General features: G+C 42.3%; 1 protein-coding gene across 1 annotated transcript; it reads left to right on the top strand.

Annotated features, from left to right (window-relative positions):
- The first annotated feature begins 1,615 nt into the window (after positions 1-1,615).
- Positions 1,616-16,909, top strand: LOC106582745 (mitochondrial import inner membrane translocase subunit Tim17-A). Its single transcript, XM_014166132.3, has 6 exons — positions 1,616-1,814; positions 5,658-5,757; positions 8,033-8,096; positions 8,206-8,334; positions 8,677-8,787; positions 16,098-16,909. The coding sequence occupies exons 1-6, from the start codon at positions 1,789-1,791 to the stop codon at positions 16,169-16,171; spliced, it is 504 nt and encodes a 167-aa protein (XP_014021607.1). The 5' UTR covers positions 1,616-1,788; the 3' UTR covers positions 16,172-16,909.
- Positions 16,910-17,540: the final 631 nt, after the last annotated feature.

Raw genomic sequence — 17,540 nt, 5'->3', positions numbered from 1 at the left:
ACTCTGGCCTGAATAATTGAAATGAGAGAATAAAGAAAGAGTTTTGTCTTTGGAGAGCATTTAACCAAAAAGTATTTGAAGAGCTAGCTGGCAAACTAGAATATCAATTCAAATCTAAAAGGGACACAAGTTTTTTTCTGGCCATAGGGCGCAGAGTTTTTCCTTGGTTTATTTCTATTTTAGTGACAAGTTATCCATGAAGATAAAACCATAGAAATAAAAATGTAGCTGGGAGCAGCAATGAATGGGGTTCACAGGATGACAAAAAGGACACAAGATCAACTGAATAACAAAGCAAGCACTCTATAATGTAAGAACTATCTTCCTTTATGTGCAATCCAGAGTCTAAATACAAAATCTGGAGTGAAGCTGATGTATGGTTCATGAGAAGAAGACGAATGCAGATGATTTTGAGCATTATCGTCATATATGCAAAGAATTAGTTAATAGTTTCCTTGTTTTTTGAGATATAAATACCAAATTCAGTGTGGTTCGCCTTAGGGACGTCCATGATAGTGATGACAAGTGTAAAGTGGAGTGGATTTACAATGGTTTAAATGGACATTTGTCAATAACTCAGCCATCTTTTGACCAATCCCTTAGCTTTTCTCAAACAAAGTTTAGTGTAATTTGATCCTATGGTTTATGAGAATCTATATATTTTTTTTGCATATTAGTATATGTGCTAATATGCATCTACTGGTGTACTGTGGCCATCTTTGAATAAGTCCAAAGACCAAATTTGGAGTGAATCTGACTTTTAGTCCATGAGAAGATTTTTTTATGGTTATTTTAAGCATTAGCGTTACATAGTCAAAAAAGTGAATTGTTAATAGTTTCCTTATTCTTGCAAACAAAATATGGTTCATGGTAATGTCTTTGATTACCCTAAAATGTTTCAAGTTGATAAGCCATTGTGAAGCGGAATTACAAAGGATTTAACTAACCTAAGTCTTTGCTGTAAATCCCTAATTAAGACAAATTAATGCACAAATAAAATATGTCTTTATTTATTTTGTGATGTTTGCGTGGCAGGTAGCCTAGTGGTTAGATTGATCAAATCTCCGAGCTGACAAGGTAAAAATCTTTCATTCTGCCACTGAACAAGGCAGTTAACCCACTGTTCCTAGGCCATCATTGTAAATAAGAATTTGTTCTTAAACTGACTTGCCTAGTTAAATAAAGGTTCAATTAAAAAAATGGAATCATAAAAAATGTCCTCTTCCTCCGTTGTTTGGCGCTTTCAAGATAACTGGGAACTCTGTAAAAAAACGAGGTAAAAATAATGACGTCACTGATCTTCAGGTTGGAAAGTGAGAGCTGTATTTTTTTTCACCTTTATTTAACCAGGTAGGCAAGTTGAGAACAAGTTCTCATTTACAACTGCGACCTGGCCAAGATAAAGCAAAGCAGTTTGACACATATAACAACACAGAGTTACACATGGAGGAAAACAAACATACAGTCAATAATACAGTAGAAAAATAAGTCTATATACAATGTGAGCAAATGAGGTGAGATAAGGGAGGTAAAGGCAATAAATAGGCCATGGTGGCTGGGTAAATACAATATAGCAATTAAAACACTGGAATGGTAGATTTGACAGTAGATGAGTGTGCAAAGTAGAAATACTGGGGTGCAAAGGAAAAAAAGAGGCCCGAGCTCTTGACTTGGAATTCCCAGTTGTCATGAACGCACTGAAGTCGGAGATTTCCTAGTTCCAAATTCCGAGTTCCCAGTTGTTTTGAACGCGGCAGTTACGTCAGAAGGGAACAGTGAAAGAACAAAATGGAGGAATACGCACGGGAGCCATGGTGAGTGAAAGCATCTAGTAAACTAAATTGCAACACAGTGTTGCTGGTGTCGTAACAGCACCACGAATCTGTTAAAATATACATGAAATATATCTTTAATCCAAACTAATATTTGAAACCCCTAAACCGTCCGACTCCGAAGATGCTAGCTAGCTGAGTTGCTAGCCCACTTCAGTGACCTTGTTGAGCGTTCAGGCGCTGTTGTTTGATATGTCAAACGCTTAACTGTAATTTCACTTGTACGTTGTGTGATACACATTATCCACCACAAATTAATCTGAATAATTCCCACATTTGCTTTGTAACTAGCTAATGCCCAAATAGTTAGCCCTGCTGCTAGCTCAATCAATTTACAACGTATGATGTAACGACAAGTCTGCATGCTCCCTCATGCGAAAGCATATATATATATGAAGTAAATATCAGACACCGATAGTAAGTAACTGTTAGTCCACTCGCTAATGTGATATGCTAGCTATAGTTGGTAAAATAATGTGCTGTGTTACTAGGTACCTTTCAAGATGCTACAGTAGCTAGGTAAGCCTACTAGCACAACTTTGCTACTAGTGTTGTCACGATACCAGGCCAAGTATCGCGATACAATGGGGGGCATATTTCAGACATACATGTGCTTTACAGGGGGGAAAAAACAAGGAAAATAAAAGCTGAAATGTTTACGGAACAACTAAAAAGCACCCTAAGGAAAAGCAAAGCTGAAAATAAGTTTTAAGATATCGTTTAAATATGTCCACAGTTTCAGCCCACCTCAGGTTCTGTGGCAGGCTATTCCAGAGGCTGGGGACATAATAACTAAAGGCTGCCTCTTGGGCTTTGGGATAGTTAAAAGGCCCGTGCCAGAGGACCTGAGGGACCTACTGGGTACATAACTTAAAAGCATGTCTGACATGTATTGGGGGAAGGCATATACATGCATAATTAATTGTATGTCCTTGTGGCAGTAAGGGGAAAACACTGCATGAAACCTTTACTCTTCAGTTAACACACACACAACACTCCCTCACACGCTTGGTGGTACCACCGCCTCGCCCCTACCAACACGAACACGGTCGGAGGTTGCTGACAAAATTGTGGGGGACTTCCAGAGAGTGGTTGAGGAGATCAGTAAACCCATCAACTTCGGGACACACTCGTGACTTGAGTGATGCAATTCATATTCTCCATTTCAATAATAAAAAGAGCAAGAAATTCAAATGAACAAATCTCCCCTGTCGTTTTACGAAATATAAACCTCAGTAACAGTTAAACATTTAGTTTGTTAAACGTGTCAAGTCTCGACATCATACATAAACAAATGCACGTGTCATATAAATAGGCACGCCGCTCCATTATTTTGTGTGAAACTGTGCAAACAAAAAAATAATGCCGTGCCTTATGGGATTCCACTTCGCTATGAAGCCGGCAGCGTTGCAGGCTCAGTCGAAGTGCCTACCGGAGGGGCTAATTAGCCCCTACACCCTCGATAATTTTCACTCCCTCAGCTTTGGGACACTTGTGCAAATGAAAGAGGCGCTTGCAAATGGATGGCAGAGGGGAAGGAAAGAGGGTGATTTAGGATTTAGCCACTCTGTCTCCCTCTCTCATAAGCACACACACCACTTTCTCTCCCACAAACATACATACACTACTCCCAACTTAAAAATCTATCTACAAACGATACCCCATAATGACAAAGCAAAAACTTACAAAAAAATACAGAAACCTTTACATAAGTATTTTAGACACTTTGCTATGGAACTTGGAATTGAGCTCAGGTGCATCCTTTTGCCATTGTTCATCCTTGAGATGTTTCTACAACTTGATTGGAGTCCACCTGTGGTAAATTCAATTGATTGGTCATGATTTGGAAAGGCACACACCTGTCTATATAAGGTCCCACAGTTAACAGTGCATGTCAGAGCAAAAACCAAGCCATGAGGTCGAAGGAATTGTCCGTAGAGCTCCGAGACAGGATTGTGTCGAGGCACAGATCTGGGGAAGGGTACCAAAACATTTCTGCAGCATTGAAGGTCCCCAAGAACACCGTGGCCTCCATCATTCTTAAATGGAAGAAGTTTGGAACCACCTCTTCCTAGAGCTGTCTGCCCGGCCAAACTGATCAATCGGGGGAGAATGGTGTTGGTCAGGGAGGTGACCAAGAACCCGATGGTCACTCTGACAGAGCTCTAGAGTTCTTCTGGGGAGATGGGAGAACCTTTCAGAAGGACAACCATCTCTACAGCACTCCACCAATCAGGCCTTTGTGTTAGAGTGGCCAGATGGAAGCCACTCCTCAGTAAAAGGCACATGACAGCCAGCTTGGAGTTTGCCAAAAGGCACCTAAAGGACTCTGACCATGAGAAACAAGATTCTCTGGTCTGATGAAACCAAGATTGAACTCTTTGGCCTGAATGCCAAGTGTCATGACTGGAGGAAACCTGGCACCATCCTATAGTGAAGCATGGTGGTGGCAGCATCATGCTGTGGGGATGTTTTTCAGCGTCAGGGACTGGGAGACTAGTCAGGATCGAGGAAAAGATTAACTGAGCAAAGTACAGAGAGATCCTTGACGAAAACCTGCTCCAGAGTGCTCAGGATCTCAAACTGGGGCAAGGGTTCACCTTCCAACAGGACAACGACCCTACGCACACAGCCAAGACAACGCAGGAGTGGCTTCGGGACAAGTTTCTGAATGTCCTTGAGTGGCCCAGCCAGAGCCTGGACTTGAACCTGATCGAACATCTCTGCAGAGACCTGAAAATAGCTGTGCAATGACGCTCCCCATCCAACCTGACAAAGCCTGAGATGATCTGCAGAGGAGAATGGAAGAAACTCCCAAATACATTTGTGCCAAGCTTGTAGCATCATACCGAAGAAGACTCGGGGCTGTAATAGCTACCAAAGGTGCTTCAACAAAGTACTGAGTAGGGCCTCCTGAGTGGCGCAGTGGTGCCACTAGAGATCCTGGGATTGTGTCAAGAAGCAGTGCGGCTTGGCTGGGTTGTGTTTCAGAGGATGCATGGCTCTCGACCTTCGCCTCTCCCGAGTCCGTACGGGAGTTGCAGCGATGAGACAAGACTGTAACTACCAATTGCGGTGAAAAAGTAGTAAAAAAATGTCAAAAATAAAGTACTGAGTAAAGGGTCGTGATTCTTATGTAAATGTATTATTACAGTTTGCTAAAATTTCTAAAAACCTATTTTTGCTTTGTCGTTATGGGGTATTGTGTGTAGATTGATGAGGATCAAAAACAATTTAATCAATTTTCGAATAAGGCTGTAACATAACAATAATGTGGAAAAAGTCAAGGGGTCGGAATAATTTCCGAATCCACTGTAGATGCGCAGGAAGAATGGACAGAGATAACCTTTGAGTGAAGACTGGTAGGGGATGAGTCTGGCTGATCACAGCTGCCACACGTGAGCTGCGCCTGAAAGTGATGTGGGCATTTTTGGACTGGCGCATACAAGAGACTAGTTGCTTAACAAATTTAACTGACTTTATAAACCATTTTATCACAGGCGACAGCTGGATCTTTGGATCGGTAGGGCCAAAACATGTGGTAGTGTCATATGAAACAGTACTATGGTATTCTAAAATGTTATTAGAAGTATCATGACGTTTTGGTACCGTGATATTACCGTGGTACCGGTATACAGTGCAACACTAGCCTACCGTTATCTAACATTACTAGGTGGCAATCACACACTTTTAATAGCCAGTTGACACAAGCCTTCAGGCTACTTTACACTAGCTAGCTATGTATCATGCATTTAAATGCAACTATGACCCTGAAGCAAACTGGTAAAGACGTGTGTGTTTATTGACCATACTGTGTTTTTTCAGTCCGTGGAGAATCGTGGACGACTGTGGGGGTGCTTTCACCATGGGGGCCATTGGAGGAGGGATCTTCCAGGCTGTCAAGGGCTTTAGAAATTCACCTGCAGTAAGTTCAGCCATGCCAATAAATTCCCCCATTTGCAAAATGACACTGAACAAAAATATAAACGTCATATAAAGTGTTGGTCCCATGTTTCGTGAGCCTAAATAAAAGATCCCAGAAATGTTCTGTACACACAAAAAGCTTTACTCTCAAATTTTTTGCTCAAATTTGTTAACATCCCTGTTAGTGAGCATTTCCCAAGATAATCCATTCTCCTGACAGTTGTGGTATATCAACAAACTGATTAAACAGCATGCATGATCATTACACATGTGCACCTTGTACTGGTGACAATAAAAGGCCACTAAAAGGTGCAGCTTTGTCGCACAACACAATGCCACAGATGTCTCAAGTTTTAAGGGAGCGTGCAATTGGCATGCTGACTGCAGGAATGTACACCAGAGGTGTTGCCAGAGAATTGAATGTTCATTTCTCCACTATAAGCTGCCTCCAACTTCGTTTTGGAGAATGTGGCAGTACGTACAACTGGCCTCACAACCACATGTAACCACGCCGGCCCAGGACCTCCACATCCGGCTTCCTCACCTTGTGGTCGTCTTAGACCAGCCACCCGGACGGCTGATGAAACTGCTGTGGGTTTGCACAATCGAAGAATTCTTGAACCAACTGTCAGAAACCGTCTCAGGGAAGCTCATCTGTGTGCTCGTTTTCCTCACTAGTGTCTTGACCTGATTGAAGTTCGGTGTTGTAACCGACTTTCAGTGGGTAAATGCTCACCTTCGGTGGCCACTGGGACGCTGTAGAAGTGTGCTCTTAACGGATGAATCCCGGTTTCAACTGTACCGGGAAGGTGGCAGACAGCTTGGATGGCGTTTTGTGGGCGAGCAGTTTGCTGATGTCAACGTTGGTAACAGAGTGCCCCATGGTGGGGTTATGGGTTGGGCAGGCATAAGCTACGGACAACGAACACAATTTGCTTTTTATCGTTGGCAATTTGAATGCACAGAGATACTGTGACGAGATCCCGAGGCTCGTTGTCGTGCCACTCATCCGCCGCCATCCCCTCATGTCTCAACATGATTATGCACGGGCCCCATGTCACAAGGATCTGTACATAATTCCTGGAAGCTGAAAATGTCCCAGTTATTCCATGGCCTGTGTCATGTAAAAATCTAGACAGCGTGAAAATGTTTCCAGTCAATAATTGAAAGTGTCTGTGTGGATTACTGAGCTCGTGGAGATGTTTCTCTCACACCCCCTCACCATTGATTTGGCTAGGTAACAAGCATAATTAACTGGTTGGATTGTTCTTAGAGGTGTGCAGTTTTAACTTGTTTGCATAGCTAGCTAACTAAGAAATGTATGCACTGTCAATCGAAAACGTAGTCGCCCAAGTCTTTGCAATGGCAAAAAATCTCTCCTCGCATCAACCCCCAGCACTTTGACATGCGATTCCGTGTATTTACATGCTGACCTCACGCCTCGACAAGCTTGTGATTGGTCAAAGTCAATACTCCTGGCCACCATTGATTGGCAGATGAGGGCATGCGGATTTGCTTCACACACACGTTTTTCGAGTTTGAGGGAGGGTGTGAGAGAAACATCTACACGAGCTCAGCCATCCACATAAAGAGATGGCGTGCATTTATTGAACTGGGATCTTTTTCATACTGGGAGAAATGTCACAGCATGATGTCACAATCAGAACGGTTGGAAACTATTTCACGCTAGAAAGATGTTTACATGACAGCATGTATACTCACCAGAAATGTCACCCATTGAGCATGTTTGGGATGCTCTGGATCGACGTGTACGACAGTGTGTTCCAGTTCCTGCCAATATCCAACAACATCGCACAGCCATTGAAGCGGAGTGGGACAACATTCTACAGGCCACAATCAACAGCCTATGCGAAGGAGATGTCGCCCTGCATGAGGCAAATGGTGGTCACACCAGATACTGACTGGTTTTCTGACCCACGCCCCTACCTTTTTTAAGGTATCTGTGACTAACCGATGCATATCTGTATTCCCAGTCATGTGAACTCCATAGATTAGGGCCTAATGAATTTATTTCAATTGACAGATTTCCTTATATGAACTGAAACTCAGTAAAATTGTTGAAATTGCATGTTGCGTTTTATATTTTTGTAAAATGTAACTTGACAGCTATGTTCGATATAGCTTGCCTATGGGATATGAAGGAACAGTTAAGTCAACTAGAAACCTGTTTGACTGAATTTTGTACTGTGCTGAATGGGTTGGGCATAGTGAGGTGTGAAGAATGAGGAGTTTTGATGCCATCTTTTTGTTCTCAGGGGATGAGCCACAGATTGAAAGGTAGCATGACAGCCATCAAGACCAGAGCCCCACAGTTGGGGGGTAAGTGCACGTCAAGTTCAAGCTTATTTGGCTCTTTTGTTCTCAGACTGCAAGTCATTGTTGCTTGCTCTGTCTGAAACCGCGCAAATTATGTTATGTTGTATTGTAGGTAGCTTTGCAGTATGGGGAGGCCTCTTCTCCATGATTGACTGTGGGTTGGTAAAGGTACGGGGGAAAGAGGACCCCTGGAACTCCATCACAAGCGGGGCCATGACTGGAGCCATCCTCGCAGCAAGAAGTGAGTGATAGTTTAATAATTCACATTTTAAGACAGACATTGGTGTGAAGAAGGGGCCCTCGTACTGTTTTTCTGTCACACTTTCACACACATACTCATACAAAGAAAAATGTCTTTATACAGCTATCTTACAATAACTTTTGCACAAAGTTCACCATTGGTTCCTTGTTGAACACAGTTATGTATTTCCGCATGCTTAACATACAACATGGGCTTGTAAATTCAGAGCATTCACGTAGACCCAGTGTTTGTTCAATGTAAATGTATGTTTATTTTTTTGGTATACTGTAAAGACTAATTGCTAGTCTATGTTGTACTGATTCCTTTATTGTTTGTCCTCAGATGGACCAGTGGCCATGGTAGGCTCTGCTGCAATGGGAGGTATACTACTGGCATTGATAGAGGGAGCTGGAATCCTGCTCACTAGATTTGCTTCGTCACAGTTCCCAACTGGTCAGTGTGCCTCTCTGAGGAATGCTGTCTTATGCTGTAGTTGATTTACAGGGCTACAATGAAGGGTTATAGGGAGTGCAAATATTTTATTTAATATATTTAACCTTTATTTAACCAGGTAAAACGCATTTGAGGTTAACCTCTTTTGCGAGGACGACCTGGCAAGAACGCAAAACAGGGAAATAGTAGCGTGTCCATAAAACATTACAGAACACATACAAAAGACAAATTGTCACAAGTTAAAGATACAATTGAAGATTAGAAACAAGCAGTTATCACAAACAGTGTTGTCGATCAGAGTCTTAAAAACAGGCAAGGACTTTAAAATCTTCTGAAGCATGTTCCAGGATGACAGGGCATTATGGGAAAAAGATTGTCCCATCTCAGTTCTAGCCTTAGGAAGAGACAAGGACAACAGCGACTGTGAACGACGACTATATTGAGTGACTGATCTGGTCAGTAAAGAACAGAGACACAAAGGGTGTTGTCCCATCAATGCTTTGTACACATTAAAGTGTACCAGTGCTTTAGCCTCCTAGTGGAGAGAGAGGTCCATTGCACCATAGCATACAAATCACAGTGATGGGTAAGTGATCTAGCATTTGTAATAAATCTTAAAGCACCATGATTAACCGTGTCCAGAGTTTAAGGTACTTGCTGAGGCTTGCATATAGACAATATCACCATAATCCAGTACTGATTTTTTTTAAAGTGCTTTGAACAAGATCTTTTCTGACTAACATTGAAAAGCAAGATTTGTTCATGAAATAGAAACTCAATTTCAACTTCAGTTTCGTAGCCAAGTTATCAATGTGCTGTTTAAAATTCTACTTTTCATCTAACCAAATCCCAAGATACTTATAGGAGGAGACCCTATCAATTTGCTGGCCTGTTATAGTTCAAATCGGCAAGTGACGCCATCTGTTTACTTTCAGGAAAGAGAACCATAAACGTTGTTTTCCTTTCATTGAGCACAAGTTTCAATTGGAAAAGCTGCCTTTGAAACTCAGATTTCATACCCTCCTGAGCTACACACTGTGTTCTGTCAGAAAGGTAGTTTTGGAACCAATCCAATGCATCAACACTTAAACCAACCTTTTTTAGTATTTTCAACAGCTGGACATGGCAACAGTCAATAAAAAGTGAAAGTGATTTTTCTTGTCCGGAGCATCTAGAATATCACCTACAACCTTACTTACAGCAGTAATTGTGCTATGCTTGGCTCTCAAAATTCAAAAGGCACTCGCACATCTGAGCAAACTTTTTGCAGGTGCATGGCAATAGTTGAACAAGATGAATGAAAAAGGAAACCGTACACTGCTCTTGATAGTATCACTGATCTTTAATAAGCTTACGTATCGGCCTCACGGCCTTCGTCAGAGCTTTTGGGATTTAAAAAAAAATTAGCACCCTTATGTAGACCTAGGCCCACCAACATCCGTTCCACGCATGGAAAGGGGTTGGAGGCGAAGGAAATGCTTGGCTCTAAAACCCGACTGGAATTGAGATAAAACTGAGTTATTAGAAAAAAAGTCTTTCAACTTTGAGTTCACAAGCTTTTCTAAAACTGTTGCCAAAGCAGACAGTTTAGATATGGGACGATAGTTATCCAACTGGGACGGATCTCCACCTTTATGTAAAGGCGTGACATAGGCTGCTTTCCAGACTTTTGGAATGGTATTACTCGCCAATAAAATATTTAAAATATGAGTGAGAGGGGCAGCAATGATCTCTGCACCAACTTTGAGAAAATACGGGTTTAATTAATCCGGGCCCGCTGCTTTCTTAATATTAATAGATTTGAGTTCCTTTACTTCTGAAAGCTCGATCTCAGTAAAATGAAATGGATGAACCATAGGCCGACAAGTGGCAGTTTCATTCACCGCCTCATTTGAGATGTTAGGAAGGAGTTCATTATCAAATAAATGCCCAGCTTTAGCAAAATGCTCATTAAACATGTCAAGTTTATTCTTGTCAGTCACATCATTGAATTTGAGGTCAACTTCAGCACAAGACCAGAGGAGTTCGTGTTAGCATTCATGGATTTAATGGTTTTCCATAATTTCGGATTATTGAGGTTTGCCTTGGTAGATTCGTAGTAGAAGCTAGATTTGCATTTCCGTATTAGCAAGGTGCACTTATTTCTCAGTGCCCTGAATAACTGCCATTCAGTCTGGGAATTACCCTTTCTGGCTTTGGCCCATTGTGTATTTCATTTTTGGTTCAAATCAGATAATTCCCCTGTAAACCAGGGATTGTCTCTACCTCTTACCTGGTACTTTTTGAGAGGGGTGTGTTTATAGAATGAAAATAGGAGAATACCTGTTCGATATCTGGAATAAGCGCAATCCTATCCCAGTTGCATGCATAAAGTTCATGCAGGAATGCCTGCTCACCGAACTGCCTAAAATTTCATTTGACTATGAACCAAGAGGGCACTTTGGGGATTTTGGTGTCTCTAATGCAAGCAACTGCACAATAATCACTTAAATCGTTAGCGAAAATACCAACAGCTGAGTATTTATGCGGATTGTTTGTTAGAATAACGTCAATAAGTGTTGATGTAGAGATGTCTTTAGGATTAAGTCTTGTGACTGCGTTTATAATTTGAGTAAAATGTTATGTATTGCACAGTCGTCTTATGGCCTCGGAGTTTGGAGATAACCAATCCCAGTTTAAATCGCCCATAAGGACCATTTCATTTCCCCCCCAACCACGCATCAGTTCAGCCAGAGAATCCAGGGATTCTACTTTTGCAGATGGAGGTCAATAACATCCTATCAAATCTTAAGTTCACAGCTTTTGATAACTGCAGTTTCAATGCTAAAAACTCAAACTGTTTTGGTTTAGATAAAGACCTTAGTTCAGTAACCACATCTGTCTTTAATATAGATGGCTATTTATTTTTATTTCACCATTATTTGAACAGGTAGGCCAGTTGAGAACAAGTTGTCATTTACAACTGCGACCTGGCCAAGATAAAGCAAAGCAGTGCGACGCAAACAACAGAGTTACACATGGAGAAGAAAGAAAAGTCTATCTACAGTGTGTGCAAATTAAGTAAGATTAGGGAGGTAAGGCAATAAATAGACCATAGTGGCGAAATAATTACAATTTAGCAATTACACACTGGAGTAATAGATGAACAGAAGATGAATGTGCAAGTAGAGATACTGGGGTGCAAAGGAGCAACAACAACAACAAAAATAATATGGGGATGAGGTAGTTGGGTGGGCTATTTACAGATGGGCTATGTACAGGTGCAATGATCTGTAAGCTGCTCTGACAGCTGATGCTTAAAGGTAGTGAGGGAGATATGAGTCTCCAGCTTCAGAGATTTTTGCAATTCGTTCCAGTAATTGGCAGCAGAGAACTGGAAGGAAAGGCGGCCAAATGAGGAGTTGGCTTTGGGGGTGACCAGTGAAATATACCTGCTAGAGCGTGTGCTACGCGTGGGTGCTGCTATCGTGACCTGTGAGCTGAGATAAGGCGGAGCTTTACCTAGGAAAGACTTATAGATGACCTGGAGCCAGTGGGTTTGGCGACGAATATGAAGCGAGGGCCAGTCAACGAGAGCATACAGGTCGCAGTGGTCGGTAGTATATGGGGCTTTGGTGACAAAACAGATGGCACTGTGATAGACTGCATCCAATTTGCTGAGTAGAGTGTTGGAGGCTATTTTGTAAATGACATAGCCGAAGTTAAGGATCGGTAGGATGGTCAGTTTTACGAGGGTATGTTTGGCAGCATGAGTGAAGGATGCTTTGTTGTGAAATAGGAAGCCGATTCTAGATTTAATTTTGGATTGAAGATGCTTGATGTGAGTCTGGAAGGAGGGTTTACAGTCTAACCAGACACCTAGGTATTTGTAGTTGTCCACATATTCTAAGTCAGAACCGTCCAGAGTAATGATGCTAGACGGGCGAGCAGGTGCGGGCAGCGATCGGTTGAAGAGCATGCATTAAGTTTTACTTGCATTTAAGAGCAGTTGGAGGCCACAGAAGGAGAGTTGTATAGCATTGAAGCTCGTCTGGAGGTTAGTTAACACAGTGTCCAAAGAAGGGCCTGAAGTATACAGAATGGTGTCGTCTGCGTAGAGGTGGATCAGAGAATCACCAGCAGCAAGAGCGACATCATTGATGTATACAGAGAAAAGAGTCGGCCTGAGAATTGAACCCTGTGGCACACCCATAGAGACTGCCAGAGGTCCGGACAACAGGCCCTCCGATTTCACACACTGAGCTCTATCTGAGAAGTAGTTGGTGAACCAGGCAAGGCAGTCATTTGAGAAACCAAGGCTGTTGAGTCTGCCGATTTAAGAATGAGGTGATTGACAGAGTCGAAAGCCTTGGCCAGGTCGATGAATACGGCTGCACAGTATTGTCTTTTATTGATGGCGGTTATGATATCGTTTAGGACCTTAAGCGTGGCTGAGGTGCACCCATGACCAGATTGCATAGCGGAGAAGGTACGGTGGGATTCAAAATGGGAGGTGATCTGTTTGTTAACGTGGCTTTCGAAGACTTTAGAAAGGCAGGGTAGGATAGATATAGGTTTGTAACCGTTTGGGTCTAGAGTGTCTCCCCCTTTGAAGAGGGGGATGGCCACGGCAGCTTTCCAATATTTAGGGATCTCAGACGATGCGAAAGAGAGGTTGAACAGGCTAGTAATAGGGGTTGCCACAATTGCGGCAGATAATTTTAGAAAGAGAGGGTCCAGATTGTCTAGCTCAGCAGATTTGTAGGGGTCCAGATTTTGCAGCTCTTTCAGAACATCAGCTATCTAGATTTGGGTGAAGGAGAAATGGGGGAGGCTTGGGCAAGTTGCTGTGGGGGGTGCAAAGCTGTTGACCAGGGTAGGGGTAGCCAGGTGGAAAGCATGGCCAGCTGTAGAAAAATGCTTATCTACGATAATTCTCAATTATCGTAGATTTATCGGTGGTGACAGTATTTCCTAGCCTCAGTGCATTGGGCAGCTGGGAGGAGGTGCTCTTATTCTCCATGGACTTTACAGTGTCCCAGAACTTTTGGGAGTTTATGCTACAGGATGCACATTTCTGTTTAAAAAAGCTATCATTTGCTTTCTTAACTGCCTGTGTATATTGATTCCTAACTTCCCTGAAAAGTTGCATATTGCGGTGGCTATTCGATGCTAATGCAGTACGCCACAGGATGTTTTTGTGCTGGTCAAGGGCAGTCAGGTCTGGAGTGAACCAAGGGCTATATCTGTTCTTAGTTCTACATTTTTTGAATGGGGCATGCTTATTTAAGATGGTGAGGAAAGCACTTTTAAAGAATAACCTGTCATCCTCTACTGACGGAATGAGGTCAATATCCTTCCAGGATACCTGGGCCAGATTGATTAGAAAGGCCTGCTCGCTGAAGTGTTTTAGGGAGCGTTTGACAGTGATGAGGGGTGGTCGTTTGACCGCGGACCCATTACGGACGCAGGCAATGAGGCAGTGATCTCTGAGATCCTGGTTGAAGACAGCAGAGGTGTGTTTAGAGGTCAGGTTGGTAAGGATGATATATATGAGGGTGCCCATGTTTATGGATTTAGGGTTGTACCTGGTGGGATCCATGATAATTTGTGTGAGATTGAGGGCATCTAGCTTAGATTGTAGGATGGCCGGGGTGTTAAGCATATCCCAGTTTAGGTCACCTAACAGTGCAAACTCTGAAGATAAATGGGGGGCGATTAATTCACATATGGTGTCCAGGGCACAGCTGGTGGCTGGGGGGGGGGGTCTATAACAAGCGGCAACAGTGAGACTTATTTCTGGAAAGGTGGATTTTTAAAAGTAGAAGCTCAAACTGTTTGGTCACAGACCTGGATAGCATGACAGAACTCTGCAGGCTGTCTCTGCAGTAGATTGCAACTCCAGTAGATTGCTATACCTCCCCCTTTACTTTGTCGGTCACATCGATAAACATTATAACCATCCAAGCCTATAGACTGATTTAGAACAGATTTCTTAAGCCAGGTCATGGACAGTACTAAGACATCTGGGTCAGCAGTGTGAACCCAGACTTTTATCATGTCCAATTTTGGCATCAAACTCCTCACCATAATATGCATCAGTCCCAACCCTGATCTAGTTTTAAAATCATTTGGAGTGGGAAGTTAATCCATAGCCAATGGGCCTGGGTTTAGGTGAATGTTTCCTGATACCAAAAGCAGGAGAATAATAAAACACCTTGATATGTTTCTTCGTAACATCTCTGCAGATTAAAAATAATCCAAACTACAGTCATCTGATACAACAAACACCGTTTTTAGCCAGACCAAACCCTGTAGATGAGAAGTTTTTATGAGCATGTCACAGTAGAAGTCAAATGGTAACACAATCTGATCCCTCTGAAAGATAAAAGCTGCTATACCGTCAGTCAAAGTATGGTGTAGCGCCATCTCTGGGTTAGGGAGATTTCTTTTTGATAATTTAGACTATGCAATGAGCCATAACCCATGTAGCCAGCAATTAAAACCATTTGTACAAAAATAAAAAAAAATACCACTGAATCCAACAATTCACTAAAACAAAAAGGAAAAAAATATACTGAGTCAATCTTTTGAAACCTTAAATTCCCTAAAAATGTTCAGCTGTATCCTACAGGTCTAGTGGAGTTAGAAAGCAAGTGTGTGCCCGAGCGTTGTTACCTTACAACGGTCAGCGCGTTCAACAGCCGCTGCAGGAATGTACTGACATGTTTTTCGCCCAGTGTGTGGGTCTGGTCAATGCACCTAGTCGCCTTGCAGTAGGCTACAGCACAGTGAGGCTGAGCGGGCACAGTTGACCGGTGGCTAGGAAGCCCAGCGCATCTAGACTTTATGTCACAGCGCAGATACCGACCTCCGGTTTCCACCACACAGCAAGGCAGGAGTGGAGTCAGAAGATTCTGGTAGAATGGCGAAGCACAGATTTTAAACAACCTGACCGTCGAGGAGTATCCAAGGCTAGTTGGCCCAACGTGTCTGGACTGTCAGACACAGCACAGATGTATCCTCTCGACTTTCAGGAAGGGCACCACACCTGCTTGGATCTCCTGTAGAATGTCAATTTAACTCTTTGATCCTGTAGGATTTTAGATTTTGTCTGTTGTTTAATGACAAGTCTCGCAGCCTTTAACGGTTTTGCTAAGTAATAAAAACTAGAAACAGTGTGAAACAACACGCTCAGCAAAACTGCCCTGCCGCCATCTTGAATTGGATAGTGTTATTTATATTGAACAGGACGAATGACTGCTTACTGCCCAGTTGTCTTATTCATGTATTATCCCTGATGTCATTTCTCACCTCTTCCCTTTCTATAGGTCCCCAGTTTGCTGAGGAGCCAGCCCCCATGCCTGCCCCCTCCTATGGAGGAGACTACAGACAGTACCAGTGAGAGGTCCCTCTCACCCTCTAGGCCTTTTTGTAGTTACACTTAGGAAATTGAGGAAATTTTTACGCAATTACAATTGCACCTAACGTTATGGACTGGGTCGTCGAACTGAAGGGCAAATCCACACTTTTTTTTTCCAGAGCCGATGTACAGATTTGCCTTTTACCATCCTCAGCCTTCTCAGTTGTGTTTAGTTCACCCTAAATCGGTTAAAATATTTGAACGAGGGAAAAGTTTGTGGGTTTGTACAATCATACATGCATGTATACCCTGCAAGTGTGACAGATAAACTGAAGTTGATGTTGAGTCAAGCTCAGTGCCATGGCTGTCAATGTCCAGTCAAAGATTGATTCTATCAAACTTGTATCATGTCTTTCATGTGTATATAAAGGCTTTCCTGCATGTATTTGGCATGTATTGCTTATTTGCCTTATTGTTCATCGTATCCTGTGCTTGTGCGTGCCGTTTTGTAAATGAAATAACTAGGCTGATATTTTATTGAACGGTATAAAAGGCAAATATTCATTATGCTGTCTCTGAAATCTTAGGTTTTATAATGACTTATTTATTTTTTTGGTAGTTGATAATTAAATGCTTTATCGTTTAACACCAAGAGAGGAGCAAATTACTGCTGGCAAAGGATGACCTCAAACCTCACCAATTGCTCAATGGTCCTCATGAAAGGGGTTGATACAACTTGTCTGAATGACAGAAGAATAAAAGTTGTCAATTAAAATGTTATTTTGTAGCTTTTGTTTAACTTTCAAATGATCACAAACTGCAACTTTATTTCCCCTTTAACTTTTTGACACTGAAAAAGTTTGAAATTATCTCTGTTGGTGTATGGTTATTGAGTATGCTCTTAAACATATATTTTAGGATTGTGTTTCAGCAGGGCTGGAGCAAAGCCTGTAGACCCAGTACATCTCCTGGATGAGGATAGCCACCCCTGCCATACATCATGCCACTTGATTAATATAACCTCACATCTTTTCACACCTTTTGCTTTGGTGTTGAGTGGCATACGTTATTCAGAAGCTACTGGCATCTCAGCCTGGAGAGCTCTGTCTCAAGGACTAAAACCAGAAAACCCACAAGTGTCACCAGTAGAGGGCAGTATACACTAGATATCCTGAAAGAGTTGTCCATGTCAGTTATCTGTTCAGTGTGCGACTATTTTTATAGAGTCGCACACTCTATATATAAACTCCCAGTCATTTATTGGGTAAAACACTAACGTTTCGGCATCACTGTGCCTTCTTCAGGGTAATGTCATGAATGTTTGAACCAGGTTATGTCGACAAACAGTGCAATTAGTGAAACCAATGACAATAGTGTGGGGTGTGTCATAATTATTAGGTTGATTAGAATG

The sequence above is a fragment of the Salmo salar genome, chromosome 22 (assembly GCF_965601325.2).
Source record: "Salmo salar chromosome 22, fSalSal1, whole genome shotgun sequence".
Taxonomy (NCBI): Eukaryota; Metazoa; Chordata; class Actinopteri; order Salmoniformes; family Salmonidae; genus Salmo; species Salmo salar.
The sequence above is the reverse complement of the archived record's forward strand: the minus strand, read 5'-3'. Positions and strand labels throughout refer to the sequence as shown.